The 25939-nt window shown below is 52.1% G+C and overlaps 1 protein-coding gene across 3 annotated transcripts in view; it reads left to right on the top strand.

The window, feature by feature from the left end:
- INPP5D (inositol polyphosphate-5-phosphatase D) overlaps positions 1–25939 on the top strand; it is a 114601-nt gene that overhangs the window by 79479 nt on the left and 9183 nt on the right. For all 3 annotated transcript variants that reach the window (XM_032397358.1, XM_032397282.1, XM_032397210.1), the window contains exons 12-23: positions 1510–1706; positions 2167–2284; positions 5209–5305; positions 5827–5965; positions 7210–7318; positions 7479–7567; positions 11501–11582; positions 15254–15343; positions 17638–17751; positions 18935–19017; positions 21823–21910; positions 24265–24414. In XM_032397358.1, coding sequence (XP_032253249.1) covers positions 1510–1706; positions 2167–2284; positions 5209–5305; positions 5827–5965; positions 7210–7318; positions 7479–7567; positions 11501–11582; positions 15254–15343; positions 17638–17751; positions 18935–19017; positions 21823–21910; positions 24265–24414 — 1356 coding nt within the window. The remainder of the gene's footprint in view (positions 1–1509; positions 1707–2166; positions 2285–5208; positions 5306–5826; positions 5966–7209; positions 7319–7478; positions 7568–11500; positions 11583–15253; positions 15344–17637; positions 17752–18934; positions 19018–21822; positions 21911–24264; positions 24415–25939) is intronic.

The raw sequence follows: 25939 nt of genomic DNA, 5'->3' as shown, positions 1-25939 counted from the left end.
TGAATATAAGTTGTAGCAAATAGTGTAACTATTCAGCTAAAAATAAGTCCTAAATCTACACCAAATATATACTGTACCAACCATGTACTGTGTACTTATATACTAATACATATTTATATACTAGATATATCACACTAAATATAAATTATACTAAATAATTATTTCATGGAAGTATTTAGCTAGGAAAAAAATAAGTAGATACAGGATGTCTAGTTCACTTGAATTTTAGTTAAACGGATACTGCACGGGGCATACCTTTTGTAACAGTTCTCTGTTGTTTATCTGAAACTTGAATTTAACTGGGTGTCCTTCTAACCCCATATTGTCCAGAGCAGAGTCAGGCTCACCCACCCTCTGACCCAACAGATAGCCAACCAGCAGTTGGAGGGGGTGGTGAGCAGCAGCCCTTCGAGGAGGGGCAGGGGGTGATCTGGAAATGAGAACATAATTTGCTCCTCCTGGCCTATGGGCTGAATGGAGAGTGGGCCAGAGCACCTGAGCCCAATTCCACAAGCCACCAGCCCTCCACAGGCATTCAGGCCCCGATATTGCAGGGGGCACGGCAGTACTGAAGTTGAACTCTGGCCCATGCTTGGGGTCCCATGTCCTCTTCTGTCCTCTCTTGTGTTTTTTACTGGCCACCTGATTTCATCAACTCACTCTCAGGGGTTCATGCACGGGGGTACGCTGCCCCTGTTTTTCCCTCTGTGAGCATGGGGGGCTTAGATTCGGCTGGACCTGGTGAAGTCCATCCTGGAGGGGGCGCTGTTCACGCAGAAGGCAGTGCAGAAGGAGCTGGCTGGGTGGCTGGGTGGGGTCTCCCCAAGCAGAGACCACCAGCCCCTAGGGCTTACGCTCCCACTGTGAACCATAGTGGGGAGCAGAATGGCCGCCGTCAAGTTACTTGGGTTCTTGGCCAAGAAGGTTATCTCTCTGGGGGAAAAGTTTACTCAACCTTGAAGGGGTGTTTCGAGGAGAAATAAATCCTTCATCATGTCTTTATTAAGCTACTTTGACTCATTTTTCGAAATGAGAATGGAGGAGGTCTCCACGCTCCTCCTGTCTCTTCGGCTCTCAGTTTGCGGCTGAGATCTCTCTGGTTTGCAAGGAAGTCCCTGTTGTCTCCCAAACCTGTCAGCCTGCTGGGCCGTCCTTGCCAACAGGATGTAAACTCCTCGAGGACTGTCTCAGTTACTCAGTCAGCCCCAAAGGCTAGGATGGTGTTTGACGTCTCTTGCAACTAGTTCAAGTCACCCTACGGAATCTTCGGTTATTTCCAGTCTCTGAAACTTCATGTTCTCTTTACAGAGAGACTTAACTGTGCTCTGACCCCACCTGACATCCTGGGGGTAATAGTACCTAATTCTCCAGCTGTGGCATTTCATGGGGTGGCCCGAGTGGTTTTCAGTGGCTGGGTGAAGCTCCTGCCCCACACACTTTCCCCCACCTGTGTTTTGAACTCTCCTGATGTACCTTTGACTCACTTGGTGTTGGGTTTTGCTGTTGAAGGTAACGCCCCCCCTCCCAAGAAGATCACGTCCTGGTTTCTCTCCAAGGGGCAGGGAAAGACGCGGGATGACTCTGCTGATTACATCCCCCATGACATCTACGTGATCGGCACCCAGGAGGACCCCCTGGGAGAGAAGGAGTGGCTGGAGATACTCAGACACTCCCTGCAGGAAATCACCAGCATGACTTTTAAAACAGTGAGTAGCTGGCCAGGGCGCTGGGTGGAACTCCGGGGCAGTGGGCTTTGTGAGGCTGGCCAGGAGCATCCAGATGCAAGGGTGGGCTCAGCCTGTGAGCTCTCAACTTCCAAAGATGCCCGTTTGCTCAGTGGTCATTCCCCACCACCACCTCTACCTTCCAGGGCCAGAGGGGAGCACCTCTATCCTGAAATTGGTGTTGCTGAAAATCACTGGGGCCCTCCCTCGTCCTTGTCCCTGCTTGTAGATCATCCTTACTTCATTGAAATCTTGCCGGTCCTGGCTCTCATCTTTAATATACTTTGTTTCATCTGCAGGGCATCGTTAGATGCTCCCCCGAAGTTTAGGGATTACAGATAGGGTCCCCCATCTTGGAGGTCAGGGCTGGGGGGCAGATCTCTTGCCCTGTGGTCAAGCACCGTGCCCTGGCCAAGGGTGACCGTGTTGTCCACCCCCCCAGATTGCCATCCACACCCTCTGGAACATCCGAATTGTGGTGCTGGCCAAGCCGGAGCATGAGAACCGCATCAGTCACATCTGCACTGACAATGTGAAGACAGGCATCGCCAACACGCTGGGTGAGCAGGGAGGGGGCTGCGCTCATGTGGTCGTCCCACCCGAGCCGACCGGGACATCCCTGTGTCTCACTTCCTGGCCTCCCCTCAGTCCTGGGTAAGCGGGTTGGTGGGTCCCCCAGCCTCCACCCGGGGTCTACACCAGTGCTGCTGGGGATCTGGCTACAATGCGGGTTCTGACTCGGCAGATAGCAGGTGGAAACTGACGTTCTGAGTTTCCAACTAGCTAGCAGGGCGGGTCCTGCTGCTGGCCCACAGGCCCCACCTAGAGAACCAAGGACCTAGGACAGGAGTTGACAGACTTTCTGTAAAGGGCCACATGGTAAATATTTTAGGCTCTGTGGGCCGGGTGCCATGACACGAAAGGAACTACAGATTGCACAAACGGGAACGCGAGCGGCTGTGTTCCAGAAAGCTTTGCGCGCAGACACAGGTGGGGGCTGGATTTGGCCCGCAGGCTTTCTGTTGACAACCCCTGGTGTGGATCGAGAACGACTCGGGTTGGGTGCGGAAATGCTGGTATTAGCGGTGAGCCAAGGGGGACCAGTCAGGGCACCTTCGGGAATTGAATTCAGAGCAGAGGACGACCGGAGTGCATCTGTGAGTGTGAGTCTGTGTGTGGGTGTGGATGTGAGTGCTCGTGTGTCTGTATGTGTGAGTCTGTGAGTGTGTGTGGGTCTACACGCAAATCCGAGTACGCGTGTCTGTGTACATGCAGGTGCGTATGTTCGAGTCCGAGGGCGTGAGTCTGTGTGAGCGCGTGCGGGCAGGTGCACCCACGCGGGCCGTGGGCGGGGTTGAGGGCGAGGCCAGTGGTTTCTGGTGGTTGGAGTCGGGGACAGGACAGAGTCCCCGAGACAACAGGAAACAGAAGAATTGCTGCAATCGAATGTGAAGAACTCGCTCAGCTTTTCTGCTGACAAACCACACATTGCCCACGTCCACACCCACTTGACCCCTTCCTTCCTGTCTCCGGAGCTGCCCTGTCAAAGCCCACGCCCTTCTGCTGCCCAGGAACCTCTCTCTGTCCTTGCTGCGGCCTGCCTGGGCTGCCCACCCGCCTGCCACCGGCCCCTTCCCAATACACGTGAGGTAGTCAGACCTCCGGTACGAGCTAAAACCACACCTCAGCCAGGCCGCGCCTCCGGCTGTGGTCCCAGCTCTCATTCATCATGACAGAGCCACCCGTGTGTCCCCCAACATGGTGCTGGGCACTGGACAAGGGACTGTGCACACAGCAGCCTGCTCACATCCCATGCACCTGCTCCTCCCTTCCCCCGACCCTGGGGCTGGCCTCTTTCCCCTCTTCTCCCCCCGAATGACTCCCAGCCGTGGTTAACGTGGAACAGAGCCCAGTGAATGCTGGTTGGCTAATGCTGGTGGACATCGTCCCTAGAAGAGCTAAGGCCTTTTTGAGAACATACATATGCACGGCCGAGAGCTAAATGCTCTAGGAGTATTATCCCATTTACTAGAAACGCCCCGTGGGGGGCAAGGACCGTTGTTGACCCCATTCACAGATAAGATGCTGGAGGTGACAGTGATGTTCCTTAGCCTGTCCCAGGTCCAGTGGCAAGAAAGTGGTGGGCAGGGATTTAAACCAGGTCACATTGCAGGATGGGGAGAAAGCTGGAAGGAGAGGCCCCCCCACCCGCTGGGGCGGGGGAGCAGGGCCACCCATCGTCGATAGGTGGATGATCTTTGAGGTCCTTCCACTTAGGCTCCACCCAGTGCTGTCCAGCTCCCACAGAGGGAGAGCCACATAGGTGGCTACGGATTTTCTAGGAGCCACATTCAAGAAAGTTAAAGGAAACAGGTGAAGTCGGTTTTCATAACATTTAATCAAACATCATTCATTCAAAAGATTACCATTTCAGTAGGTATGCAATATAAAAATTATTAAATATTTTACATTCTGTTTTTCTTGCTGAGGCTTATAATTCTGGTGCATCTATATACTTACAGTCCTCCTCAGTTGGGACCAGCTGCATTTCAAGGGCCCAATACGTACAGCTCAAGCCGTTGACTAGAGCAGGCTCTCAGACTTCTGCATGCGTCAGAATGCTCTGGAAAAGGGGTTGGCAAATTTTGTCTCTAAAAGGCCAGCCAGGAAATATTTCAGCCTCTGCAGGTCATGCAGCCTCTCTTGCAACTACTCAACTCTGTGGGCGTAGCTGTGTTCCAATAAAATGTTATTTATGGGCTCCTATTTGAATTTCATACCATTTTAATGTGTCACAAAACCTTCTTTTGATTTTTTCCCCCAACTATTTAAAAATGTAAAAATTCTCTTCACCTGACCTGACATCGGGCCTGCGTTTTGCCCACCCCTGACCTACAGGGCTTGTGTCACCCACATTCCTGGGCCCCGCCTCCAGAATTTCTGATTTGGCAGGGCCAGGGCGGGGCCTGAGAATTTGCACTTCAACAGTTCCCAGGTGCTGCTGCTGTTCTTTGGGGAACACACTTGGAGAACCACTAGTCTAGAATAGGTTGAAACTCAGAATAAGAGGTGGCCTCAATGAGGGTTTTGGTCCCACCAGGAGCCTGATTAGCTGGGGGAATGTCAGCCTACCCAGCCCCGCGCTCCTTCGTCTTTAAATCTTCCCCAGGCTTCTGGCTGCTTTCGGTGGTCTTGCCTGCTTGGCCTGTGGGGTAACGATGAGTCCCCGGGAGGGGGATAGCTGGATGGCTTAGGCCTGCTGAGGACTCCCAAGGCCGCAGGCCGTTCACCCTGTTTTCTTCTGGCCCTGGAGGAATGCCCCCCTCCCCGCTGAGTCCCTGCCCCTCCTGAGTCTCCCACTCCAGATGAAGCTGTTGTGCTTTTCTCGCTCTCCCCTTGAGGAGTGACATTGCTCCACCTTGATCTCCCGCCACCTGCCAAGGTTGCCTGTTGTGCTGACTTCTTGCTTCTCCCCTCCCTTTAGGGAACAAGGGAGCCGTGGGGGTGTCCTTTATGTTCAACGGAACCTCTTTGGGATTTGTTAACAGCCACTTGACTTCCGGAAGCGAAAAGAAACTCAGGTAATAGAGCTCATTGCCTGAGAGCGTGTCACGGGGTTATCTGCCCAGACAGACCTCACATCCCCACACACCACAACCACTGTGCAGCCCCCGGCTTTCCCCGTCCCTGTGGCCGACCTCTCGTGTGGATGAATCTTGTCGGGAGGACAGGACACACGTTTCCATATGTCATCGATCTCCTAGATGCCTAAATACCACTCCATTTCTAAAGGGAAGGACCTCCTCCGGGCACCCTTACAGATCAAAGCCCGTTGGGCCCAGTCATGAAGACCTCTATCTAGAATAATCATGATTCCAGTCCCTGCTGAACGGAAGCTCTGGGGGCCCCTGCACTGTGCCCCCGTTTCCACCTGAAAGGCCCTTTGCACCCTGTGTCTCACCTGCACACAGAGGGGGTCTGCTGCAGCCGGGGCCCCAGAATTACGTCTCCGTCCCCCCAGGCTCCCTCCGCCTTTCTGCCACGGTGGTGAAGTAGGGAACCAGTGACCCCATGCAAGACGGCTACTTTTTCATTTAAATAGGCGAAACCAGAACTACATGAGCATTCTCCGGTTTCTGGCTCTGGGGGACAAGAAGCTAAGCCCTTTCAACATCACTCACCGCTTCACCCACCTCTTCTGGCTCGGGGATCTGAACTACCGCGTGGAGCTGCCCACCTGGGTAAGGGGCTGCCCACCCGGGGCGGGGGCTGCACGGGGCCACGGAGGAGCCGCTACGCCCCCTCGGGGACTCGATGCCGTTCTGTTGTGGAACCCCTCGCCTTTACGGTCCCTCTGCTCACACTGGGTCCCCACATACCTGAGGAGACCAGCCCAATTTTCTGTCCATATGGCGGGTCACTGGGCAGCTAAGGAAGACGTTGTTTGCGTCGGATGCCCAGGCTTGGTCCACCGAGGAGCAGTCCGAAGGGCCACTTGGCAGACATGGCCCTGCTCACTGAGGGAGAGCAGAGGGTTCCCAGGAAGGGGGTGGACAGTCCTGGGAGCAGAGCCGTGTGGTCTGCGCAGACACCTTGGTTTGTCTTGTACGTCCCTAACCAGGGTGTGGAACCTTCACTTTGCGTCCCCTGTGGGGGGAAGGGAGGACGGCAGAAACTGAGGGGCGAGAACCCTGGGGCACAATCAGGCTAAGGAATGGCCTGGGGTCGGTTGCAGATCCCGGACAGTCGGGCTGGAACCCAGACCTCCTCTCCTTCCCACCTGTTTTCCCGAGCAGCCCGCCCCTCGCTTTTGCTGCCCCAGCCGCGCTGCGGAGACCGAGGAAGAGCTTAGGGCCTGTTTGTGCCCCTCCCGCCTCCCCACCACTCCCTCCCTCACTAGAGGCTCCCCGCAGCCGATCGGAGAGGGCTGGACACGGACCCCACAAATCCCGACCCTTCACAGTCGGAGGGGCTGTCCCGGCGTTCCCTCACCAGGAGGTCGGCCAAGGGCGTTTGCCAGAGCAGAGGGAGCAGGCTCGGGAGGGAGGACTGCTGGGTTCCAGGCTGCCGGCGCATCCTGCTGATGCCCACGGATTCACGGGGCTGGGATTTCAGATCCTTCCACGGCCTCACAACAAGCTGCCTCGGTTCCTACAGAGAACAAGAGAAACATATCTACCTGCTAATGAAGTGTTGATAAAAACAATACTAAAAGTCAGAGTGAGAAAGTAAAAGGTCCCTCTGCAAATCTGGAACAGCCAAAATTTGTATTATCATAGGTTGATGTTTGACGACCTTTGCAGGGTTTTCCTTATAAAACAGTTGAGCGCTAAGACACACCAGCTGGGCAGCCCTGGGACCAGGGTCTGGTGCAGCCTCGGGGGCTCCGGGTCCCTGGCGGCGGGCAGGCGGGTGGTGATGGGCCTCCTGATGTTGGCGAAGGCGGGGGGGTCTCACCGGGGGCCTGGCCGTGTCCTTGCTCCAGGAGGCAGAAGCCATTGTCCAGAAGATCAAGCAGCAGCAGTACGCAGACCTCCTGTCCCACGACCAGCTGCTCATGGAGAGGAAGGAGCAGAAGGTCTTCCTGCATTTTGGTAAGAACTGTGGCCCTCTGCTCCTGGGTCCCCTCCAGCCATCGCTGTCTCCTCTTTTCCCTGAATATCCTCGGGGTTGGGGGAGGGGAAGGACTATGGCCGCAGAAGAAGGAAACATGGGGGAATCAGAGCAAAAACCAAGGTTTTGTTTGGTTTTCAGAGGAGGAAGAAATCACGTTTGCTCCCACCTACCGTTTTGAAAGACTGACTCGGGACAAGTATGCCTACACTAAGCAGAAAGCCACAGGGGTGAGTTCTCTTCATAGCCATCACCCTGGCCCCCCATCTCCACCCCCCTGCACATCTCACCCCTCTTGTGTCCAATCTCAGAAAGGCAAATGGGGAGTGAAGAGCATCTTCATCCACTAGGCAATGGAAAAAAAGGAAGGAAAATTAGAGATCACGTGTTGATTTGCACCATTGAGCAAAAAAACCTCTTCTAAGGAGAGGCTGGGCAGCCATGCTTGCCCACGACAATTAACTAGACTCTGACACAGGATTTACCTTCTGTCCAGAGAGTCTAAGAGTGGTTCTGAAGCTCTTTTTTTTTTTTTTAAGTCCTGTGATGAAATCTATTTGCTAATCTACCAAATGAATCATCATTAAGCAAGCTTCCTTACTGCAGGACTTATCAGAGCCTTTACAGGTTTATGAGCATTATGGTTCTCCATAAGGAAATTTCTGGCCAAACTCAGTTACTCATGGAATACCAGTGATTACCTTATGAGGTCCCTTGGGTTCCAAGGAACAGTGTTTGGGGGAAGCTGCAATAAAGCTTTCATTCATTCTTACTCAGCAGGTATTTACTGATGACCTGTGATGGACTAGATATTCTCCTAGGTGGTAGGAGATCAAAGATGAGCCCAATGTTTGCCCCCAAGGAGTTTATAGAAGGAAAGATGACGCAAACACACAGCTAACTAACCAGAGATGGAATCGGAGGTTGCCAAATACACTGAGGAGCCATCAGAGAGGGACATGACGATTAGGGGAAGGAAAGATCAGGAGAGGGTTGTCAAAGAGGTCCCACTCGTGGTGCTGTGAGGAACAGCTTGGCTATCAACAAGAGGACAGGACAAGGGCTGAGGGTGGCTGATCCATTTCCAGTTGGAAGAATTGCTAGAATAGATATGGAGGTAGGAAATTCTGGCCTCCGTCACCTTCTGGGGCTCAACCCAGGAAAGCCAGGCCCTGAGGCTTAGAGGTGTGGAATGGTGAGCTTCTGGGGCTGCTGGAGGCCTAAGGAAATGGAGAACGGTTCAGAACATTGCCTGAGGGCTCAGGGCAAGCGGAGAAGTGCAGGAGGGATGGTAAGGCCAAGCATGGGGGTGCTCCCAGAACAAGGCAGGAGCTAATAGAGAAAACCAGACAGAGGAGGAGAGAAGATCCAGGTCTGCTGTGGAGGAAAGAGGCTGAGACACCCCCCTCCCCCAGGGCAAGACACCTGCCGGGGAGGCGTCCACGGGCTGCTGTTAGCTGCGGTCCTCTGGGCAGGTCCACGGGGGCATGTGGGGACAGTGAGGGCATGTCCAGGTTGACTCGAGTATCAGGAGAAAAAGGGGCTGAGCTGAGGGGAGGGAGGTCCTAGATGCCAGGGTAAGGTTTTAACCTATCGGTGGGCAATAGGAAGCCACTGAAAGTTCTGCTGGGGGTTGACAGCACAGCAGTGATGCACAGAGAAGGCCGGTCTGCATCTGTGCAGAGGATGGGGAGGGTGCAGGGGATCCCTGAAGAGGCCGTGTGCTGTGTCCCACTGAGAAACTGCGGCCTGAGTCAGAACTGGGAACAAACAATGAAGGCAGAAGCAAAGGAGAGCAGGACGTGCTGGTAGATCTGATTGCCATGGATAAAAATGCTAATCGGAAGGCAGAGCTGGCTTGGAGGGGAGTCTAGAGCTTGTCTTCAGACTTACTGTATAATATTGGCGGAAGACCTCAGACGAAATATCCAGAAGGCAATTGAAAATATTAGGTGACACCAGGGCTGGGTCATAGATTTATGAGTTGCGCGTGCCAAGAACACGGACACCCCCATGGGGTAGGTGACGTTGGCAGGGAGTGAGTGGAAGAGGCGAAGAGAAGGGCTGTGGGCAGATTTGGGGGCATCCACGTTCAGAGGCGAGAGGAAGAAGCAAACACAACAAAAGAGACGGGCCACGAGTGCTTGTGTAGGTGGTGAGGGGACCAACCAGGCATTTCGGCATCACAGAAGCCGGGGGTGAGAGACCCGTCAGGATTAGCGGTGGCCAGCGTGGAATGTGAGTCTAGGAAAACATGTTCTCTGTGTGTGAACCCTGCACGAGGAGCTGGATTTGTGGTCCAAAGTCGGTGGACTTTGAAAGAGCAGTTCACGGAGTCCTGGGGGTGAAATCCAGCCTGGGGGAGGACGGGAGTGGCTCTTTACCAGGTGTGTGCAGATGAGTCGGGTAAAGCTTTCTAGAAATACGGATGTCCAGGCCTCATCCCCAGAGGCTCTAATGCAAGAGACCTGGGGCCGTGCCTTCTGTATCTTTGTAAAGCTCACTGGTAATTCTTGGGGCAGCCAGTGCTGAGAACTGCAGCATTACGAGTAACAGGTTGGCAGCATCGTGCACCTACCCTGTGACCCAGGAATTCCACTTTGGGGTAGCCCCAGAGACATTAGTACATGTGTTCACCAAAAGGGAGAGACGAGAATTTTTACTGCAGCTTTGTGCACAATATCCAAAAACGGGGAGGAGCCCTGCTTCCGTCAACGGTAGGCTAGATAAATGAGGTATGTGTGTACAATGGACTACAACCACAGCCAGCCAGTGAATGAACTTCTACAGGGAACGACATGGGTGAAAGAAGCCAGACCTCAAACTATATATACTGGGCGAGTCCATTTATAAGTTCAAGGTTAGGTGAAATGCATATGTAGAGGCATTAGGCAGGATCGTGTTCACCTCTACAAGTTGGAGGTATGGACACAGAGGAACATAAGGGAGCCTTTTGAGATGAAGGAGATTTTCTCTATCTCCGTCTGGGTTAAATGAGTGTGTACAAATAACTCCTCAAGCTGTCTACTTAAGATGAGTACACTTTACTATACGTAAGTTGCACCTCAAGTTTAAAAAACGAAATGGGTGGTCCAAAAGTAGAGGCAATGAAAATAGAACATTCTGGAAAGAAAATTGGTAAAAAGAGAAAAGTAACTGCAGGAGATGGCAGGGGTAGGCTCTTCTAGGGTGAGTACCTTTACATTTATAGGCAGAAGAGAAAGAGCTAGAACTTAAAGGGATAAAGGATATTGCCAGTTTGCCTTGTCTATCACCCCCAGTGGGCATCTTGCTCACCAGTGTAGCCTGGAGAGGGCTTGTCTTAATACATATTGTTTGAGTGGTTGGATGGGTAGATGGATATGCAGATGGGTGGGTGAATGGATGGATGGATGGATGGATGGATGGATGGATGGATGGGCGGGCAGGTGGGTGGGTAGGTGGATGGATGGATGGATGGATGGATGGATAGATGGATGTGCAGGTAGGTGAGTGAATAAATAGATGGTTGGCTGGCTGGATCAGTAGATAGGTGGGTGGCTGTGTGAATGGGAGTGGGTGGGTGGAGTGTTGTTACTAAAGTAAGTAGCTGGAGAAGATAAGCAAAGATTGGGTTGAAAATACAAGTTGTGGGGGCGCCTGGGTGGCTCAGTTGGTTAAGCGACTGCCTTCGGCTCAGGTCATGATCCTGGAGTCCCGGGATCGAGTCCCACATCGGGCTCCCTGCTCGGCAGGGAGTCTGCTTCTCCCTCTGACCCTCTCATGCTCTCTCTATCTCATTCTCTCTCTCAAATAAATAAATAAAATCTTTAAAAAAAAAAAAAAAAAAAAAAAAAGAAAATACAAGTTGTGGGGTTCACCTGAGTCAGAAAAAAAGTAAGAGGATGGAAGAACAAGAATTCAGAAATAGTGAGGATGATAGGTACAGTCCCATAGCTAGGTGAGTCGATCTTCCAAAGCAGGAACGCAAGGTGTGCACTCAGCAGTGGACTCAGGGCTTCAGGCAAATGAAAAGGGTTGAAGGCCACCTATGGGGCAAATCTATAAAGACCCAACAGCACATGAATTCAAGGATTACAGGGTTCACGAGTCAACCTCTTATACTGATTTCTATATATAAAAAATTGGCATGCATTTACAAAGCTCGTGACTTTGATTTACAGATGAAGTACAACCTGCCGTCCTGGTGTGACCGAGTCCTCTGGAAGTCTTACCCACTGGTGCATGTGGTGTGTCAGTCATATGGTGAGTCTGGGGGATTCGGGTGCCCGGAACTAACGGGCTCCAGTCTGTCTTATCTGTAAAATGGGAAAAGTCCCAGCAACCCCGGTCAGGTGACCTGGAGGCGTTGATGCATCATCCTCTCCTGTCTTGAGGCTGCAGCATGAGAAGTGTCTTCTGGATGGGGAAACATTGGAATTATGGGGCCCTTTTAATATTTTTTTTTATTTATTCATTTGAGACACAGAGATACAGAGAGAGAGCATGAGCAGGGGAGAGGCAGAGGGAGAGGGAGAAGCAGGCTCCCCGCTGAGCCAGGAGCCCGATGTGGGGCTCGATCCCAGCACCCTGGGATCATGACCCGAGCCGAAGGCAGACGCTTAACGACTGAGCCACCCAGGCGCCCCTATGGGGCCCTTTTAAAAAGAAGTCCAGACTTATTTCTTTTGAAAAGAGCATATTAGGTTTGAACCACATGAAAGTGGTGTTTTCATAGGTCAAATACAGTCAAATATGCATATGCATATGGGTAAACCTAACATATACCATGAATATATGCACATATATTTATGGAGATTTAAAGATAAATTGAGGGGGCACCTGGGTGGCTCAGTTGGTTAAGCATCCGGCTCTTGATTTCGGCTCGGGTTGTGATCTTGGGGTTGTGAGATTAAGCCCTGTGTTGGGCTTTGCGCTCAGCACAGAGTCTCCTTACCCCTCTACCTCTGCTCCTCTCTCTCTCTCAAATAAATAAATAAATAAAAATCTTTTTTAAATAAAAAAATAAAGATAAATTGAGTTAAATTGAAGAAAAAGCCATAAACGCAATATTAAAATAAATAATTATGGAAAAGTTGTCAGAAGGAATTCTTAATTGCCCAAGTGCTTATGCTTAAAAGCTACTTCTTAACTCCCATTATTTGGAATTTTCTGCACTGTGTACTTAAAAATTCAGAGCAGAATTACCTTGAACATTCCTGACCGAGAATCGTGGTATTATTTTTAAAACATTGCGATTCCCAGACGATGACATCCGAAGGAGAGCCACCCACATTCCCATCATGACCCTCATGTGACCAAGTCACAGGCCCGGGACCTCAGCCCTCCCCCACCCACTCCAAGAGGGGCCTTGTTGCTGCCCAGTGGCCACCTTTGGGGCTCCCGTCCTCTCTCTGGGGCCTGGCAAATCCCCACATTTAACTCAGGTTCCATCAAGTTGAACTGCTGTCCATTCCTTTTTCTTGTGCATACCTCCTGCTGCTTAGAAGGATCCAGAGCAAGTGCCCTGGGAAGGCACGCACCTGCACTCCCCTAGCACCGGAGCTCTGTCTCCCAGAAGTGACTTCCCAAGACAAACATCACACCTTTAGATGTGCAGAAAGGCATCCCACCCCCCTAGCCACAGCCTTCAAGACCTACGAAGGCCCATATCCCACCCACCATTAACCACCATTTCTCAGTGATGCCTTTCTTTCCCACATCCTGCAACTCCATGAGTCCTGCCAAGTCTCGTCTCTAGGAAGATGCCACCGTCTGCCTTCTGCAGCAGGCCTCTGCAGAGATTCAGGAGCAAGTGCTGGCTTTTTCCGTTACTGCCTTTTGAACCTAAACTTGGCATTCACAACAGCTCTATAGTGAAGGTTTTTAGGAAAACAGAGGGAGATTGCTCTGGAAGTGGCATTGAGGAGCAGGGAGGACACACCTTCCCACTCTGGACCCACCTAGGAGGGAGGGAGCAGAAAATCAGCCCTCCCTCGAGAGGCTGCAGTATCTTCCAGGAAAGACCAGGTATAGAACGTGAAGGGAAAGTTGAAAATATAGGGAATTTTGCTAATGATATTTCACTGAATGCTGGGGGTGCAGTGGAAGGGTTTAATGAGTTGGCGGTGAGCAAGAAATTGGGAAAGAAAAGGGGATGAATGTCCAGAGCTCAGGAAATAGGGTAAACTAAGAGCTTGAGTCTTATAGTGATTGGCATAAATAGGATGTATCAGTTACCTATTGCTGCATAACAAATAACCCTGAAACTCGACATCTTACAATTCTCTGGGCCAAACTTGGGATCTGTTCATCTGTGTTCTGCTTGGTGTTGGCTGGGCACACTCAGACCAGGAGTCCCCCCAGATGGGGGGTTGGCCGGCTGGTTGGCCGGCTGTCAGCAGGGGCGATGGTGGTAACTTGACTGTGTAATTCATCACCCAGCAGACTAGTCCAGGATTCTTGCAGGTTCCAGGGATCCCACATCTGCAAGTCCCAGATGTGGAAAAGCTTTTTGAGTCTCTGCTTGCTTCACATTTGCAAATGTCCTACTGGCCAAAGGAGGTCACATAGCTAAGCCCAGATTCAACTGTGGGAGGGCGACGTATAGGGTGTGCTTACAGAGGGACCATCCAGGTCCCTGTCGCCTTCCTCGTGTTTAGGGCACAGGCACCGTAGTGCTAGTGCTGTATGTTTGACACATATATAAAATATCGTTAAGAACATTTTTAAAACCCTGGTTGTCCACCTGTTAACTTCTCGCTGGAACACCCCCTCTTCCATTGCCCCCCCCCACACTCAGCCTGACTCCCTCCACCCTGGTCCTCTCCTGTTTCACACAGCACTGGACCCTCCCTGACTTCTTCCTGCCCACATCCCAACATGACTTAGGCTGGTGCCCCTCCTACCTTTTGCCCTCCTGTCTCAGAGAAGGGGTGTCCTCCTCCTCCTCTCCCGGCTAACCTTTTCACCTGGGCCCTCTACTCTAGCCCCTCCTCCTCCCCCAGGCACCCCACTTTGCCTCTTCTTCTTGTTCTCCTTCATTCTGTCTCCATGTTTCAATTGTCTCTCTGATGGTCATGAGCAAGTGAGCATTTTTTTTCCATGTTTCTTAGCCATCTGTATTTCTTTTGGAATTTTCTACCTATATCCTTTGGTTGGTTGAAGCTGGATGTTTACCTTTCTCCTGCTGATCTGTAAAAGCTTTATAGAAAATTATGTTAATTGTCTTACTGCCTTCTTGGTCTCCTCTGCTGTTTCTCTTTGCCCCGTATTGGCCAGTGTGGCCTGGATTTGCATCCCATGTGCCTCCCCTGGGGAGCCCAGACATCCTATGGCTTCTGCTTCCACCTAACATCGTGACTCCAAACCTCAAGAGAAATCTCCAGCCCTGAGTACCCAGCCAGACACTTAGAACTCAGTATCTCTAGAACTCTGTGCTTTCCCTTCCGCCCTCCATACATGCCCTGCCGCCTTCCCTCTAAGCCCCATGTTCCTTAAAAGAGGTGTCTACACTCAGTGTCTACACTTCATCACCTTCTACTGTCTCCCAATCCTGAGGCATTGTGGGATGGGGGGAGGTGCCATCTCTGTCACTGAGGAGCTCAGTGACCTAAGTCCCCACCCCACTTTGGGCCATGAGCTTATCAGTGCAACGAAGTGCTGAGACCAGAAAAGTGTCCACAGTTCACACCCCATGATCTATTTAAAACCTCGTGTGTCTCTAAGAAAAACTAGCACAGGCACATTTTCACCGTGGAGGAGAGGGTGGTAACACACTTCCACTGAGTCTTTCAAGCGTGGTTGTGGAAGGTCAGCGGAACGGCAGGTGCAAAACCGTGAAACTTCTGGAGGCTTCCATCAATAGAGGTTGATTTCTGCCATGGGTTTGCCATCCTTGGCTTGACCAGAAGGGTTTCTCCTTCCCTGCCCCGCAGGGAGCACCAGTGACATCATGACCAGTGACCACAGCCCGGTTTTCGCCACATTTGAGGCGGGAGTCACCTCCCAGTTCGTCTCCAAGAACGGTAAGTGGGGGGCGGCGTCTGTCCCTCTGTCCTCCACGAAGACAGGAGGCCTTGGGCGCTCGCCTTCTGGTTGCAGCAATCCGCTGTCTGCGGTACATGGAGGCTCACCTTCCAGGCTCGTCCACGCTCCGTCCAGGGGGCCTCCTCGCCTCTAAACCACATCATGGTTTCCGCGCAGAGCGCGTTCTTGCTCTCTTTGGCAAATATGTCAGCTTTTTAAGCCTCGGTTTTAATTCGGTCTTTAAAGTCGAGTAAATGAGTGTTTGTCCAAGGTGTGGTTTGTATGTGCCACAGTTCTGGGGGGCATGTGGGTGAACCTTGATCAGTAATGCATTTACTTTTAATATGTTTCACATTTGTCTCTTCTGTGTAAGGCAAGCAATGCTGGTTTTCCACTTAGTCTTGTGATGTGCTTTCTTATTTAAATACGATTAGTTAAGTTTAGAAAGTGAGTCTATTTTATTTAACAAAAATATTAAGTGAGTATTAGGGCGGGTGCGTGGTAGGTGGAGATGGCAAACATTGTAAGGATGGGACAGCTGACTGAGTTTGGGAAATGCTGATGTAAATACTACTTAGATTTGCAGGTATGTTTTCAAATAATCTAGCTCAGCCCTGCTCACCAGGCCATCCTCGTCCCAGCAAGGGCCTGGTGTTCTCTGTGGCGTGCCCAGCCTGGGTCTGGGTGACTGGGGAGCCATATTGTCACCTCCTCTGTTCACCCCCCACTTCTGTGCTCAGCAGACAGTTCAGGCTACTTTAGGAAGGTTGAGTGGGGGGCCCAACTGAGGCAGGAAAAGCCCATATTGCTGTGTCCCCTGAGGTTTGCAGGGGAGGCTGGAATACTGTCTTCTGGGACATTCTTCTCCACACTGTTGGGTCTATCGTCTGCTCTAGTAATGTGACCTCCCCTCTCCACATAACCCTCAATCCAGCACCCTCTCTCTATCCTAGCTCTGGGCACTGTCTTTCTAGAACCTTCCGTCTCTCCCTGGGCTCCCACCGATCTCCCCTTTCTCGGAGTTCCTGCAGCATCGATGGGATGACTCATGCCATCACACCCTCCGTGAGGACGCTCAGCACATCCTCAGTGTCAGGCTTGCCTTCCCTCCACTAGGACTCTGCCCAGACGATGCTCATAAATACCAATTACCTGGATTGAGTGTTGGTTGAATGTCGTCCTAAGGGGAACCTGGCCTCTGTGCTGTGGGGTTTAAGGAAATGAAGGAAAGCTGAGTGAAATAAGCTAGACAGAAAAAATATCATAGGTGTATGGTATCATCTATATGTGGGATCTTGGAAAAAACTGCCAATTACATAGAAACAGAAGAGAATGGCGGCTGCCAGGGACTGAGGGGAGCCAGAAATGGGGAGATGGAGGTCAAAGGGTACAAACTTTCAGTTATAAGATGAATCAGTTCTGGGGATCTAACAGTCTGCTTGATGACCATGGGTAATAATATAGTATTTGCTGGGAGCAGATCTTAAGTGTTGTCACCACACCAAAAAAACAAAACAAAACAAAACAAAACAAAACAAACCAGTTAATTATGTGGGTGACGGATGTGTTAATTATCTTGATCTTGGTAAGCATTTCACAGTGTACATGCGTATCAAATCATCACGTTGTAAACTTTAAATATGTACGATTACATTTGCCAGTTATTTCTCAGTAAAGCCGGAGAAAAGGAGAAGGGAAAGAAGGAAAGGCAGGGTGGGAGGGAGGCCGGGAATGTCTGTCCTTGCTCTCGCGTGGCTCAGAATTCACATGGAAGGCCGGAACTTGCTCACGGCGAGCCTGAGGACGCCTGCAAACTCGTCATGCCGGCGAATACCACGACGGGCCAGCCACCAGGGTGGGAACGAGGGTGAATAAGGAGCGGAGGGAAGTCAGCCTAAGGAAGGAAGAGCCAGTCTCCCTTGCTACTTGAACTTAGAAACGAGACAGATTTGGGTATTGAGCCACTGAGCCTTTATACAAGCTCTCTTGGCCAGAACAAATGGGGACACTGAGGCACGGAGGTTAAAGGCGTTGCCAGGGCTGTGCTTATTCAATGGCAAAGCTGAGAGTCGGGCTCTTGGCTCCCTGAAGTCTTCGCTCTTCCCACCCTGCTCTCCGTGGCCTGTGAGGACGTTCCCATCGTCGGGGATGCTTAGTGCGGGTGGCAGGATTCAGGGAAAACCTCTTCTTCTCCCGGACCTCACCTTCCCCGGAGCCTGGTGTTGGGGGCTGATTCAAAATGCTCCATGTCTGGGCACATCGTGGAGTCAAGTCTCTTTCTCACCTGCTCCAGGCCCCGGGACTGTCGACAGCCAAGGGCAGATTGAGTTTCTCCGGTGCTTCGCCACGCTGAAGACCAAGTCCCAGACCAAATTCTACCTGGAGTTCCACTCGAGCTGCTTAGAGAGTAAGTGGGCCTTGAGCTACCTTTGGCCAGGCAGCCTTTTCATCAACGGCGCTTTGCCCCACCTCTCTCTCTCCCTGGGAAGGATTCACGGATGGGCCTCAAGGGCGCCTGTGGTGGGGGGAGCCCTCAGGGGTTCAGTTACCCCTGAGTCTAGGTGACTGGATCCTGGGCCACTGGACCCTCTCCTTGCCCCTCAGGGCAGAGTGTAATCCACTCAGGGGTCCCCTCCCGCCACAAGCTGGGGCTCTGACTCAACCAGAGGGTCCTGGGCGAAGGTCCAGAGCCCGAGGAGGCCAGTGGGGGCCCTGTTCTTCCCCAGGGTCCTCTGCTCTTTCCTATGGGACGGGGCATCTTTCTCAGGTGGTCTGGGGCATCCCCAAACGAGCTCAAGATGGACAGCCTCCTCCCAGCCAGCAGCAGTTAGCACAAACTGTTTAGCAAACACCCTTTCTGGGTGACATTTCTAGGCATATTGTCTAAAGCTGTTCCATGGCGAGATCTGTGTGGTTTCCAGCTCCCTTCGCTGAGATGGTCTGGAGGTGGGGGTGCAGGGCAGAATCAACTCCACCCAAGGAGGCATTTTGTGACGGGATGACAGCTGCTTCCAGAAATCCAGAAGATGTATTGCCCTCCCCCCTCCTTCTCCCACTCAGCCCGGGCTCAGTCTTGGTGACAGACCCACCTTTTCCTTGAAGTTTCTAGGGCCCGGGTAACCAAGCAGGGGCAAGGCACTTCCAAAAATGAGGAGGATCTTCATTGCGGGTGTTTTTAATAAACTATCGAGACATTTGCATACATTTCTATGGAAACAGCATATTAGGAAGCTCAAATTAGCATTTCAAAAGGCTGCTATCTTGAGTGGCGTGGGATGAGCTGTCATGTTTCCTAATCTCCTTGCCTGTGATGTGATGATTTCTTTGTTGCCTGGTTTGTTGCAAAAAAAAGAGCTGAAAAGGAGGGGAATCTCTTTGATTTTCCTAAAAATAATTCAACCATATTGGCAAATGACCATCCCCTGCACCAAAACAGAATCCCCCACAAGCCTGACTCCTGAACGCGGCTGTGGCCCCACAGATAGAAGAGGGAAAAGATCTTCATTGGTCCAGGTGGGGTGACCCTAGGAGGCTTTTCCGTCTGGCTCTCGTTCTGTTTTCTGAAAACTGGCCTTCTTGTCCTATGACAGGTTTTGTCAAGAGTCAGGAAGGAGAAAATGAAGAAGGAAGTGAAGGGGAGTTGGTGGTGAAGTTTGGCGAGACCCTTCCAAAGGTAAATCAAGAACAGGATGTAGCCAGGGAGAACTTGGCCCCGGGGGCCTCAGGATTCCTCGATGGATTTCAGTTCCCGTCATGGATCACAGAAGAGATCTAGAGATGGGCTTGTTGACCACTTGACTTTGCAAAGAGGGAAACTGAGGCAGATCCCAGCGAGGTTGGTTCACCATCACACAGCTGCAGTGACAGACACAGGCTAGAGGCCCCGGGCCCTGATGCCCCCCGCAGTGCCCTGTCACCTGCTCAGCCCCAGCTTGGAGGATCAGGTGAAGGGGCAGAGGGGGGAGTCCATTGGCTCCTACCCAGACACTGGGCTCAGAAAGAACTTGATGTGTCCATGACCCCATGAGAGCAGCGGGGGGAATTGAAAACACATAGGCAGGGCGCCTGGGTGGCTCAGTTGGTTGAGCGACTGCCTTCGGCTCAGGTCATGATCCTGGAGTCCCGGGATCGAGTCCCGCATCGGGCTCCCTGCTCGGCAGGGAGTCTGCTTCTCCCTCTCCCACTCCCCCCTCTTGTGCTCTCTCTCTCTCTCACTCTCTCTCTCAACTAAATAAAAAAAAAAAAAAGAAAACACATAGGCAGACCTTAGTGGGAACACATTCGTCCTTCTTGCAGAAAAGAAAATGGCTTTCCCCCAGGACCCAGAACAGCTTTTATGATGTTGAATTGATGGTGGGCCTCCCTGAGTGCTCATGCTGGGTGCGCAGTGGGGTAGGGCTTTGTTTCTTTATCACATAATGAGGGAATGGTACGCAGACGAGAGTCCAGGGCCAGGCAGATCTGTCACACATCCAGGAGTCCCAGGGGCTCTCCTGGAAGGTTCCCTCGGAGGGGACCCCCAAGCGGAGCTTTAAAAATGGCCTTAAACAGGTAGAAGGACCCATCCTCTGCTAAGGCTGGGGTGGTACATGGGCAGTTTTGGGGGGCTGGGCTACCCACACTGGCACTGTTGATTGGAACCTGTGCTTGGGCCACACACGAGAAGGCAGATACCTACATCACACATCACAGAGTCTCCTAATGTGGGAACACTTCTGACTGGGGTCCTCCACAAGGCCAGGGCGTAGGTCAGAAGTCCCCGTCCTGGGGCTCTTTTCAGGTACCTGCATCCTGGTGGCTTTGGGCTCCAATGTGACATCCCGCCTCACCCACCCACCCACCCTACCCTTCGGTTCCTCCCCTCCCGGTGGCCCCACACAGCAACCAAACGGCTTGTTTGCTCCCTGGGTCAACTTGGGAAAGATGCCAGCCTCCCAGTCCACATCGTGCATGTACCCCAGGCTGGTTCAGGAGACTCTAGGGTACCCCCGACCCACAGCCTCACCGCTGCCTACACCTGCTTCTCCTCCTGCCTCTGTCCCTCGTCTTCACCCCACTGCTACCTCCCAGGGGTCTCCATCCCGCCTGCCTTCTTGCTGAGGCATCCTGAAGCCTGACGGATCTTTCTAGGATGCCTGTTTGATCCTGGCATCCCCCTCTTTATCTGGTCAACTCCCTGCTGTTAACATGAAATAAGCCCAAGCTCCTCAGCTCCCAGGCCCCCCCTCACTCCTGCTTCACATGCTGCCCCCACAGCACCTGAGAGGTCTTTACTCCCTCCTGCTCCCTGATCCTCCACGCACCTCTGTCACCTGACAGCACCCTCTTTGTACCCTCTTTAATCCCTCCAAAGCACCCTGACAGAGGCTCCCTTCCCTCTACCCTCAGCCCCCCATGGTGATTGTGTCCCTCACAGACATTCTCTGGTCAGATATCCACCACCCCGCTCCCGCTGCTGCCCGAGAGGGCGGGGTCTTCCTGCATCTGCGGCACCCAGCCCAGGTCTAACTTTGAGTCCATCATCACTACAAGTCTGAACTGAGCATTTGCTGTGGCTCTGGAACCCGAGAGTGCCCTTGAGCACCTGCTGTGATTTCCGGTCATTTGTTCTGGAACTTTCTGAATGGAGATAGAGTCCATCCTGTCGGGCAACATGGCGCCCAGAGGCTTGCACAAGGGGTCTCTCGGCATCTGGATGGGAAGGAGGGGGGCAGCCTGGAGCGGTGTATGGCCTCTTTATCAGGCCCCTCCGTGTTGGTGTCAGCGTGAGAACGAGCCTTAGCTGGTGCACACAGAACGCTCCTCCCTGTGCTTGCACGGATGCGGCCTACACTGCTGAGGTTCGGGTTCTCCCCACGTGCAGAGCCTGCCACAGCCGTGCCCCGAGCCGGACCAGCAGGGCAGCTGGGAGCCAGCAGTCCCTCGCTGCAGCAGGAAGAGGGGGACAGGGCTGGAACTCAGGATCTGTGCCTGTCATTTGCTGAGCTACCCTCCGACAACCCGCAGGACACTCCAGGGGGCTCCCCTGCAGGGAGACCCTGTCCAGATGGAGGGCAGGCCTTGTGTGCCACCTGTTGGGGGGAAGCCTGCGGTGGGGAGTGGGGTGCATTTGGACCCGGTTCCTGGTCCCATTACCACTTTTGTGTCAGCCTGGCCCCCACCCGCGTGATGCTGGGCTATGCAAGGGAGGGGAAAGAAGGGAAGGGAAGCAGGGGATGTGGGGCACACTTGGGGTCCAGCTCTCTCCTGGGGTGCGGTATGATTGGGGGGAGACAGGGACAGAAGTGAACCCCGCATGCTGGAGAGGGTGGACGTGTGGTTCCTTCCTACTATCTTGAACATGAAAAGCAGAAATTCAAATTTGACTAATAAGAACACCTGTAGTCCTGTTTGCTCAGGCACGCCCCTCATCTGGGCTGGCAGCCTCCCCCCAGCTGTCCCCCGGTGGGCAGCTCTAACCCTGTGCCCTTCTCTGCAGCTGAAGCCCATCATCTCTGACCCCGAGTACCTGCTAGACCAGCACATCCTGATTAGCATTAAATCTTCCGACAGCGACGAATCCTACGGTAAGTGTCCCAGGACACGTGCTGCCGGCACCTCACCTGCTCTTAGCTGGTGGCCTATGATGTAAGGGAGGCGGCAGCGTCTACATCGAGGGAAGCCCACCATCCTGCTCTCGTGCCACTCCTCTCCCGCTCCCAGGGCTGCCAGAGGGACAAATAACTGGTAAACCATCCTTCCTGCCCCGTCGGGCTTCTGGGAGGAAGAGCCAGCAGCCACAATCCCTCTCGTTTATTGGGTCTTTCCTCTGTCAGATTCTGTGCCAGGTGCTTTGCAGGAATTATTTAATCCTAACAAGATCTTATAAAGCAGATACTGTTCTCCCAATCAGTAGGTGAGTAAACTGAGGCTCAGAGAAGTTAAGGGACTGTGCCCAAGCCACAGGGAGTAACTGACTGAGCCCTAATTTGAACCCAGGTCTGTCTGGCATTGCTCAGGGCCCCTACTGGGCAGACACCAGCCATCCTACTAGGGAGACATCATCTTCTGTGACATTGTCTTCAGCCAGTCTGTGGCTCCAGCCCAATGTCAGGTTCACCCTGGACCGTGATACATTCAGTGTGGCTAGAACGCAAGGGTGAGAGGGGCAGGTGGCCAGAGAGAGTTAGAGGCAGGAGCCAGATCAAGCAGCTCCTTTCATGAGACAGGCAAGAATGTGATCTGGGTCCGGGGAGGGTGTTTGTTTTCAGTGGAAGGAATCTGAAGGTGCTTAATGCTGATCCAGGGAAGCCAGGACACGGAAAAAGGCTGTAGACACAAAAAGTGTCCGTGTGTGTCGACTGCCCACTGTTCAGGCTCTGCCCAAAGCCCCGGGATACACATACAATTGCTACACTCATCGCACAGGCGAGGAAATGAAGTGACTTGTCCGAGGTCACATGGCCACTGAGGTGGCCTTGGACTGGAACCCAGGCAACCCAGCTCCAGAATCCTGCCCTCCACCCTCTCCTAGTCAGCACCAGAAAAAGGGTCTCTGAGCCCGGGCAGGGGTGGCCAGAGCCTAAGGATGGCGCTGACCTTGGATGGGGAGGTCCTGTCCGTTGTGCTGGGCAAAACAGGGATCCGTGTGGAGTCACAGTGTTTGAAGCTTCGGTGGTAGGCCACAGGCACACAGGAAGGATGGTTCTGTGTTCTTGTTCAAATACTGCCTTCTTCCTCTGTTTCTTCGTCCTGGTATTCATACAAACAGCATTTCACAATAATAACAGGAAAAAAAGTCAACCCACAGTCTCGTCCCCTACTTACAGCCACCATTTTTATTTCGGTCTCATACTTCCTCATACAAGGCATACATAGATTTCTGTATTTATAACCATCTTAGGGATAGCATTTTCTATGCTGCTTCCCTCACCCAGTGAGAGACAGGTTAAGTGAGACACATTTTCCAGGATCTTCCTCCCACACAGCCTCCATGATTACTGCATTTAATGGCTCCCTAATATCCCATGGGTTTCCTTCTAGTTGTTTCTGTTCATGTTATCAATAATGCTGAGATGGATCTCTTCGTGAACATTCTTTATCTTCCTTTAGCTACATCTTTTATTCTTTTGGATCATCTCTTGATAAGTTCCCATGTGTGCTGGGTCAAAGGGTATAAATAGGTCGGTGATTCTTGACACTCGGTATCCAACTGATTGCCATAAAGGCTGTGTCCTGCCATGGTGACCTTGCCACGTCCAAGTGAGCAGGTGTCCCCAGATCCTTGCTGGCACCGGGTATCCTTTTCCTTCCTTCCATTTTGTGCTAATTTCCTATCTGTGAGAGAGTCCCTTAGTGCTGCCTTAATTTGCATTTTTGATGGCTAGGAAGACCGAACTAGTTTCCATGTATTGAAATCAACCAGCTACAGTTCTTTTTGTGTGAAATATCTGCTTGGGTTACCTGCCCAGTCATCTGCTGGGATTTGATTTTGAGGCGTTCCTCATGGGGTTCAGGTAAAATACCCTCTTTGTGAAGCCATCAGTCTCTCCCATTTTCCTTTTATCCTCTGTGCAGAAGTTTTAAGCTTTTATATCCTCTTATCTGTCAGTCTGTTTTGTCATTTCTTACATTGCTCCAAACCCTGGGAAGTTACCATTCCCTCTTGCAATCAGATTAGTATTTAAGTCTAGCTTTTCTGCTGGATTTTCTATGATTTAAATTTTTTTTTTGTATCAACTAATCCACATGAAGTTCATTTCACTGTAAGGTTTGAAATGTTTTCCCCAAGTTGTTCCAAAAGGTTTATTCGATAATCCCTGCCTTGGACATTGTTTCGAAGGATCATCTTTGGGCGGTGGAGCTAGATCTGCAGGCTGAATGCAGTTTCTCCTGTGAAATGGCAGGCTCTTGACCTGACTCTTGTCCCCACCCTCCCCAGGCGAGGGCTGCATTGCTCTACGGTTAGAAGCCACGGAAACTCAGCTCCCCATCTACACACCTCTCACCCACCATGGAGAAATGACGGGCCACTTCCGGGGGGAGATTAAGCTGCAGACCTCCCAAGGCAAGATGAGGGAGAAGCTCTACGGTAAGTGGGTGCGACTACTCCCTTGCCCCCTTTTCAGTGCTGCCGGGAGAGGGACACGAATGAGGTGTCTCTCAGCCCAGCCATTGACTATTCTCTCTGCTGTGGCCTCCGAACAGAAATCTAGCATCAGAAGGGCTATGAGAGGGGCGCCTGGGTAGCTCAGTCGTTAAGCGACTGCCTTTGGCTCAGGTCATGGTCCAGGGTCGTGGGATCGAGCCCCACACCAGGCTCCCTGCTCAGCAGGAAGCCTGCTTCTCCCTCTCCCACTCCCCCTGCTTGTGTTCCCTCTCTTGCAGTGTCTCTCTCTGTCAAATAAATAAATAAAGTCTTTAAAAAAAAAAGAAAGGATATGAGAGGCAATCTGGCCCAATTCTGAGTTGATTCCAGAATTTCCCTATAGAACCCACGATTTGCACATCATCCTTCCCTGACCCCAGTCACCTTCCATCTGTTAGGATGTGAAGCTTGTGAATATTCCAGGTGCTCTGTTCTTGTCTTAGATTAGGCTCTTAGGCCTTGTCACTCCCTGTTAGCGCCTCCACTAGAAGGACCAAGATGACACAAGAAACCTGCCTAATCCTGAATAGCTCTTTCTAGGCTACAGGTCTTCACCACAGCTCAGCACTGGCTGCAGCTGAGATTTAGAATTTCCCGAATTTCCCGTGTGACCCGTTCTTCCTTGTGGCCGCGTGGTGTGCAGCTCACACACACACACACACACGTGTCCACACCCTGCCCTCATGGCTCATGGTGCCTCCCAGGGCTTCTGGGCCTTCTAGGCTGTTCCACACACCGTACACACCAGTAAGCCCCCCATCCTCGTTCTTGCACATCCCCTTGGCTTTTCGCTACCGTCCAAAATGGCAGCATTTTGGGGTCTTCTCTTCCCTGGCAGGGTCCCCCAGTACCTCTTCCAGCTTGACCTCAGAGCTTTGTGTCCTGAAAAACGACACCTGCTTCCTTCTGCTGGCTGTTGGGAGGAGGCATCTGTCGTGGCTCTCAGGAATGACACCAGTGTAGCCACGCTTGGGAACAAACACTCATTGGAGGTGTTTCCTTACCCCTGTGCAATCCCAGCCCTGGGGAGTCATCTCCTGTCTGCCCCCAAAGGAGACCCTGCTGATTCCCAGTAGGCAACTGTAGACGTCTTATCTCTTAGATAAGACCCGTCACTGCCCCTCTGGGAAATACTAAAACACGGCCCAGAGACCATGCTAATAGGGAACACGAGGATGTATCTAGACTCTAATTTTCTTAGAATCCTGCCTAAAATTTTAAAACTTGGAAATGAATGTGTCGTCTTCAATAGTATCCATGACATTAAAGCCTCTCTGCTTGAGGGCCGCCTGGGTGGCGCAGCTGGTTAAGCGTCCGACTCTCGGTTTCAGCTCAGGTCACGATCTCAGGGTTGTCGTGGGATCAAGCCCTGTGTTAGGCTTCGTGCTCTGCGAGGAGTCTGCTCAAGATTCTTTCCCCTCCCTTTAAACTCGGTGGGCTTTGGTATCCAATGCTCTTGTGGAGCCAC

Source organism: Phoca vitulina, unplaced genomic scaffold (assembly GCF_004348235.1).
Source record: "Phoca vitulina isolate PV1807 unplaced genomic scaffold, GSC_HSeal_1.0 scaffold1, whole genome shotgun sequence".
NCBI lineage: Eukaryota > Metazoa > Chordata > Mammalia > Carnivora > Phocidae > Phoca > Phoca vitulina.
The sequence above is the reverse complement of the archived record's forward strand: the minus strand, read 5'-3'. Positions and strand labels throughout refer to the sequence as shown.